This window comes from Gossypium hirsutum, chromosome A08 (assembly GCF_007990345.1).
Source record: "Gossypium hirsutum isolate 1008001.06 chromosome A08, Gossypium_hirsutum_v2.1, whole genome shotgun sequence".
NCBI lineage: Eukaryota > Viridiplantae > Streptophyta > Magnoliopsida > Malvales > Malvaceae > Gossypium > Gossypium hirsutum.
This window is the reverse complement of record NC_053431.1, coordinates 107569001-107576686: the sequence shown is the minus strand read 5'-3', so window position 1 is coordinate 107576686 and position 7686 is coordinate 107569001. Positions and strand designations below refer to the sequence as shown.

General features: G+C 38.3%; 1 protein-coding gene and 1 long non-coding RNA gene across 4 annotated transcripts; one reads left to right on the top strand and one right to left on the bottom strand.

Moving 5' to 3' along the window:
• Positions 1-301: 301 nt before the first annotated feature.
• Positions 302-6143, bottom strand: LOC107933968 (putative disease resistance RPP13-like protein 1). Its single transcript, XM_016866289.2, has 3 exons — positions 1633-6143; positions 1390-1553; positions 302-946 (listed from the first exon to the last, which is right to left on the bottom strand). The coding sequence occupies exons 1-2, from the start codon at positions 5720-5722 to the stop codon at positions 1486-1488; spliced, it is 4158 nt and encodes a 1385-aa protein (XP_016721778.1). The 5' UTR covers positions 5723-6143; the 3' UTR covers positions 302-946; positions 1390-1485.
• Positions 6144-6212: 69 nt separating this feature from the next.
• On the top strand, positions 6213-7686 carry LOC107933956 (uncharacterized). 3 transcript variants are annotated; one of them, XR_001693771.2, is made up of 3 exons: positions 6427-6913; positions 7204-7294; positions 7402-7686. It is a non-coding gene; the product is annotated as an uncharacterized lncRNA (long non-coding RNA). The 3 variants fall into 3 exon arrangements; XR_001693772.2 differs by having other exon boundaries at positions 6428-6913; positions 7501-7686; XR_001693770.2 differs by having other exon boundaries at positions 6213-6913; positions 7204-7686.

Below are 7686 nucleotides of genomic sequence, written 5' to 3'. Positions count from 1 at the left end.
CATCATAAATATAGGTGAATAGAAATTATCTGCGACTCATCATGTTTGTAGTGTGGGCTATATCAGGAAAAACATTCATGGGAATTTATTTTATGATCTATGGATCCCTCCAAATATCACTGCTTTGGAAGGCAATTCACCTCAGCATATGAATCTTCCAATGGCAGCAACTTGTTTCTTTGTCATGGATCAAATATGTTTGAACTACAATCCAAGATGGAAATCATGATTCAAATCGTCACTAAAGCAGTTAGGAAGTTTTATAAATTAACTTGCTTCAAATTGCACTGAATAATAAAGATGACAAAACAGCTGCAGACAATAATTTTATACTAGTCTGGGTTAGGTGGGGAGAACCACCAATTCAGAAGCTTTAGAAACATCTTTTAGACTACATAACGAATACTTCAACTATTTACTAAAAGAATATAAACAGTTAGAAAAAGCATTAATATATAATAATGATGAGTCAAGGAACGTTGGAGCTCTACATCAGAAGTCAGAATGGCACATTATACTCGTTCGGTCATATTTGAGAGAATTTTTTCTTCTTTTTTTCAACAAAATTTCGCTTCAAATGTTAAGTGTTGGCATCTGAAATTCCCTTTTTCTGTTAACCTAAAAAAAGGAGCAAGCAGGTTTACTAATATTGAAAAAGAAGTACGATGCTAATGGCCATACCTGTATGGTGACGACAGAGGAGTTCGCCTTTTATAGCATCTGAACTCCTAAACTTTCTCCATTTCATATAAACAGAAGATAGCTGGAGTCTAGAATTCTGGTAATGTAGAACTAGGAGGCAATACTCGGCTAAGAATCTAAATTACGTGCAAACATTTATGGTTTTCTTCTGAAAATCACTACATTAGAAGGCACCACTTAGCATATGATCTCCTGAGTAAAACAGCAGCCATTTCTTTAGGATCAAAGATGATCAACCTGCAATCTATAACCAAACAGATTCATCATGCATGTGATATTAGCCAGAACTAGTAAGGTGAAATGTTACTATTATCATTCTCTTGAAAACAAACCGAGAGAGACAATGTCCTAACAAGAAGGTTACAGTGTGACAGTGCTAGAGGATTAATGTGACCTATGATAGGGAGAGGCTAACCCAGTTATCAGATGCATATAATGAATTTTGAAATATAAAACTAAAGAAATATATGAGAGTGTTTTCATGAGTATGTTCATTAATGAAACTGTTTCTTCTGGAGGGCAACAGTGTCATGCAACATGCCCCTCGTGAGTTAGATGCAGAAATAGATAGGGAGGTAATATAAATTGTTTCTAAGTCTTCTTTTACCCAAAATGCACAGAAAAAAATATGCATCAGTAAATGTTTGCAAGTTGAGGGCCAAAGGAGTAGTTCAAACAAGGATTTACCTGGTTGAACAGGAGGAACTAGCAATTGGTTTTCGCTGTCCGTCTAGGAATGCAATCCGCTTGTGCTTGTTCAGAAGATGTCAACATAACTTATCCTCACAAGTGAAGGTGAGAAATAATAGGCCAATATGCAGCTTTCTTTGCTATCCATCTAGAAATGCAATCTGCTTGTTCTTGTTCAGAGGATGTCAACATAATTTATCCTCACACGAGGAAGGTTAGAAATAATTGGCCAATACGCACCTTTCTCATTTCGGCATTCTTCTTCAAGTAGAGGACATTTTCTGATTTGAAGTACACCGAGTGTGATAGGCAGGCCCTTTTCTGGCAAGCACTGGAGGTTATCGCAATTCCGAACATCTAATGCTTCAAGAGAAATAAGGTCCAGGAGCCCCTCAGATATAGATTTCAGCTTAGGTAGATTCTGGATTTGAAGGTGGACAAGATTTGGAGGAATCGTGAAGTCTTCTGGAAAGGAAACCATATCCCTATCAAAATCACCGACAATTAAGTTTTTAAGAAAAGTGAGCTTGTGCAGGTGCCACATTGCAAAGTGTAACTTGAGTTGCTTGCAACCCAATATAGTAAGTGATAGCAGGTTTGGGGGAAAACCACCCTCTGGAAAAGTCTCTATACATGGACAACCACACACTGTCAGATGTTGTAGAGTTGTGAGGGCATGCATCCGATTGGGTAGGGACTTAATATTCTCACAGTCGGAGATTAACAGTGTTCTGAGGTTATGGATGGGCAACCCGCTTTCTGGGAAATACTCCAAGGAAGAGCATTGATTTACATGCAACTCTGTGAGATGTTCAAAGGTGGAAAGGCAATGAGGTAAGGCTCTCAAATTTTTGCAGTTTCCAATACGAATGAATTCAAGTGATCTACCCTTCGGCAGCAACCTCTCTGGAATAGAATCCAACCAATTGCAATCCCAAATCTCAAGGTGCTTAAGAGCAGCTGGTAACTCATCAGCTGGAAAAAATCGGAGAGACCGACATCCCAGAATCTCCAAGTGTTCAAGATGACATCTGGTGATGCTGCTGCTACCATTGTGGACCAGTCCTTTAGGTAGAGACTGTAATGAGGCACATTCCAAGATTACCAGATTCTTTAGAAGAGAAGGAAAACTTTCACTTGGAAAAGACAATAGTTTGGGGCACCATTTAATACTTAAGTCTTTCAATGTTCTAAGCTTTTGCATCCCATTTGGAGGCTTCACCAGGTTACTGCAATCTTCTATTTCAATATACTCTAGGCTGGAGGGCAGCTCTTCATCTTCATCTATCAACTGCAACAGTTGAGGACACTTCATGACTGCTAAGCGCTTCAAACAAGAAAGGTTTTTAAATCCGGCACTTTCTTGCCACAGGGATCTCAGTTCACCACAATCTTGAACTTCAAGAACTTCCAGTGATACCAAGCAGGTAAAGTCTTGGGGTAAGCAAGAAAGATTGGAAATGTTCTCAATCTTCAACCTAGTGAGAGCAGTGAGGTCCTTGAATCTTGTAAGAAACCGCTCATCACATTGTTCTAAATTCAACTCACGAAGAGAAGGGAGACTCAGATTTGGTGCTGTGAGCAATGGGCACTCAAAAATGGAAAGCTTTATGAGGGAAGTAAGCAGCTTGGGCAAATCGCCTACCAACTTTGGACAACTCTGCAACTCAAGTTCATGAAGATAAGGAAATATTTTTTCTGTAGCTTCAAACTCCAAAGGTTGAAACCATTTCTCCCACTCTGACATTTCTCCAAATGTTAGAGTCTCTAGGGATGGAAAAAGCTTATCAGAATAAGGAGTAGCCCCGTAAAATTCAGAATCCACCAGACTTACTCCACACATTCTCTCAATGTGTAAGTCCTTGAGGAGAGGTAATCTCCCAAGTGAAGGTAATGATGTGATGTTTGAACAATCACAGAGATTTAGGTACACCATATTAACAAAAGAAGGATTCCCAATCCAAGATGGGAACTTTGATCCTTCATAAAAGAATATGCTGAGTTTCTTTAGATTTTGATGGGGTTCTAGCATGTCAAGAACTTCAAATTCATCTACTTCACTCTGAATATTGTTCGGAGCACTACTCCATTTCATTACTAAATCATCAAGTCCACGTTTCTCCTTTAAATTGGCAACCCTTACATCTCGAATCTCTGGCACATTTTGCAGGTCAAATAATGAAAGCTGCCCTTGAAGATGAGACAGGCCTTTCAGCTCTGTTATCCTACGCCCATTGCCTTTTGCCACAATAAACTTTGACAGCTTCTTGAGATTGATCAACTTACCGATATGAAGTGGCATCTCTGTCATATTATCAGTTCGTACAATATTTAGATAATGGAGGCTAATTAAATTCCCCATTCCTTGAGGCAATGTAGTAAGTTTCTTACAATGACTCAAGTCTAATGTCTGTAAATTGCAGAGAGCACACAGTGACTCGGGTAAGTATCTAATTTTAGTGCGAGACAGATTCAAGTACCGTAAGTGACTGAGATCGCCAATACAATCTGGCAGCTCACTGATGCAATAACCAGTCAAAGATAGCACCCTTAAGCAACCAAGTTTTGCCAGCAGGTCTTGGAACACTTTATTAGTTAAATAGCATTCTACTTCCAGATCTGGCACAAAGACAGGTAAAGCTAGGAATGTTCTTAAGCATTTTGTTTTGTAGAAGGGTTCAAATTTTCTGAAGACATCATACTTCTGACGAATGAATGAGGAGTGTCGAACCCTCTCAGAAACATTGTACTGCCCATTGCTATTAACCTTGTCCTCCAACCTAAAGCAAACTTCCCCAGCAACATATTGAGCTAAATCGTTGATGAGGTCATGCATCATGTAACAAGATTTACTAACACATGATTGTTGAAAAAAGGACCTTGATAATAAATCATGAAAATACTCAGAACCCAAGTCTTCCACTTCCTTCATTCCCTTTGGTTGATGGATAAAACCTTCAGCTATCCATAAATGAACTACTTCATCCTTTTGAAATTCATAGTCCTTGGGGAACAATGAACAGTAAGCAAAACATTGTTTCAAATGAGAAGGAAGATAATAGTAGCTCAACCTCAGGGCTGGTAGAATATCACAATTTTTTTCTGGTAAATCCCATATCTTGCTATTCAGTATATCTTCCCATTCATGATAACCTGTCTTGCAGCGCAATAGGCCTGCAAGGGTTTTCACAGCCAAAGGCAAGCCCTTACACCTTTTCACAATTGCCTCACCAACTACTTTTAAATTTGGATGATTATCAAAATTTGTACTCCCTAAAGCATGTTGTGCGAACAAAGACAAACAATGATCATACGACATTTCTTTCAAATCGTAAGCAGAAACAGTTCCCATCATTGATGCAACTTGTTGATTACGGGTTGTAACTATGATTTTACTTTCTGGAGAACCTGCTTCAAAAGGACTGCGAAGAGCCATCCAGTCGTTATAGTTCTCGTTCCAAACATCATCTAGAACTATCAGAAATCTATTCTTAGACAGCTTCTTCTTCACTTCAACTTGCAGCTCGTTCAAGTCATTCTTATCTGAAGCCATTGAAGTCAATGATTCTAACAACGTTTTCATCACCCTAACAATATCAAATTCCTCAGAAACACAAACCCAAGCTCTCAATTTAAAGAAAGTCTTAACTCTATCATCATTATAAACGAGCTGAGCAAGAGTAGTTTTCCCCAAGCCCCCCATTCCAACTATGGGAATCACACGAACCCCACCCTCACATGATTCTTCCTCCCCGAAAAGACGTTTATTAATAATGAAGTCTTTATCACTCTCCCTGCCAAACACAAGAGATTTATTCACTAAAGAAGTACTGGCAATCCTTCGCTGCCCCCTATTACGGCTACCCCCAATTCTTTCTATCAAACCAAGTTCATCTTTCTGCTTAACAACCTTTTGCATTCTTGCGGTTATCTCCTTTATTTGAGCTGCCAATGAGTATTTAAAAGTAAATTGATCGAAAAAGGAATACATGTATTTTCGTATCTTGCCGATGATTGTTTGACTTTCTTCCTTTGACTTTTGACGCAGAGCCACCGTGGAAAAATCATCAAGCACATCCTCGAGATCGTAGGCCAAGTCTTTGAGTTCGTTAAGCCATATCTTAACGAGACGCTCAGTGAACTGCCTATCCTCTGCATCTTCGAGCACGGCCTGGATCTTGAGGAGAATGGTTTGCCAATTATTGAAATGGTTATGGAGCTTTTCTTTGCTAGCAAACTCCAGCAACATAGGGGAGACCAGTTCCTCGGACAAAGTCTCAAGGAGAGAAGAGATAATGTTCTCAACCACCACAGCGGTTCCACAGTCCATGGAACGGAAGCAGAATCTTTCGATCGGAACACAAAAAGGCGATGATGGTAGTAAAAAATAGAGATGGCCCACAAAATTAGGGACGACTGAGCAGGAGTTAAAGTAGAAAGGGCGAAGAAGGAGGCGTGCTTGCTTTACTTTTAACTCTTTTTGAATATAAAGGAAGCTCAAGTTTTAGTGGGTGTACGAAAAGCCACTTTTTATATATATATATATATATACAAGTACTGTAGGCTGTATGAATTAACCAAGGATTGAGTTAAACAGCCATGGTTGCCGCTCACTGGAAATGAAATCTCTGTGTTTCGCCTTCATAATAAAGTTATGATAGGTGTTGAATAAATTGAGGAATCATCTGCTTCGTTCTCAAAGTCAATACAACTGATGGATAAGTTTTTAGTACAAAAATTAGGTTTTGGCAAATCTAAATGTTAAATAAAAATTATAAGGATAATTTAAGCTTCTTGTCGGAAAGCAGAAAGGAATCTCAAAGTTTTTTTTTTTTTTTTGTAAAAAAAACATAACTAAACAAAATACCTAAGCTACCCCGCGGTTCCAATAGTTTCCTAAAGGAATCTAAATTTAATTTAAGGTAAACTAGTCAATCTGTATGATGCTTTTCATTTTGTTGATAAAAGAAATTTTTGTAATTTCGTTATTTACATTTTAGAGTAATTTTATTTTAATCTTTTTTTTTTTGAAAAAGAGTCTGTTTATTACTTAGGTTTGAAAAACTAACTAGAGAAGTCCATTGCAGTCTCAAAACAAAATATAAAAAAACCAAAAACGGGAAATAACAAAAAGAGAGAAAAACTAAAAAAGGCATGGTCTTCTCCATCCAGCAATCTTTCAGACTCTTTGCGTGTCTACAATCCCTAAAAATAAACGGCTAAATCTTCCAAATTCCGACAATGAATCGCCCAGAAAAAAAAGCTGTTGAGACAAGCAACCATATTTCGAAGTTTTTCAACTCAATCGATATCACAGAGAAGAAATTATGGAGGTCGACTGAACCAACGATTAGAATCGACCACTTCTAAAGCTTTTAATGGCGCATCTTCAACCCAGAACGAATCTCCTTCAGTTCGTAAAGCTTCAACAGCCATTGTATGCACTGCTCTATTCCCTTCTCACGCAATGAATTGAAATCGACAGAAATGGAATTTCCTCGCCAGATTCTTCGCGTCCCAGGTAAATGGTTTGGATTTCGAGTAATCCTCGCTCGTTTGTTGAATATTTTGAACAACCAGTCTTAAATCACTCTCAAGAATAGCATCTGTGAATCCCAAATCCAGTTCAAATTAGAGCATATGTAGAACAACAAACGCTTCAGCAATCACCATTGAACGAACCAAGTTATGACCTTTAAACCCCGACCCTATTATAAAACCTTTTTCTTTTCTAATAAGGAAACATGAAACTGCACGTTTTTTGGCAACAGAAAGTCCCGCATCTACATTAATTTTCACCCACCATTGCAGAAGGGGCATCCATTTTACCATGGATCGCGGCTGAGGATGCTTCAAATTCAAAGCGCTACCTTGATACTCCAAACCAAAACCCCTAATGAAGGTAACAATCTCCTTCGAACTTTGCATCTTTTTCTCATGTACAAATTTGTTTTGAGAGAACCAAAGTGCCCAAATTGTTATGGCAATCACATCTTTTCTTGTTACTAGCTGAATTCTTCAAAAGCCAATTCAACCACTCATTAAAATTCAAATTTGCCATTGAACTCGGCCACTGAACATCTAACTTGGACCAAACTTGTGCAACAGACAAGCAATCCTGAACAGCATGAGTAGATGATTTGCACAACTGTCGGCAACGCGAATATTTGTTATCAGTGATCAATGCAACGCGAATATTTGTTATCTGTGATCAATCTCCTAAAATGTAAGTTCTGATAAGTAGGTACATAATTTTTCACAAATTTCCAGAATAAAATGCAAACTTTTGAAGGA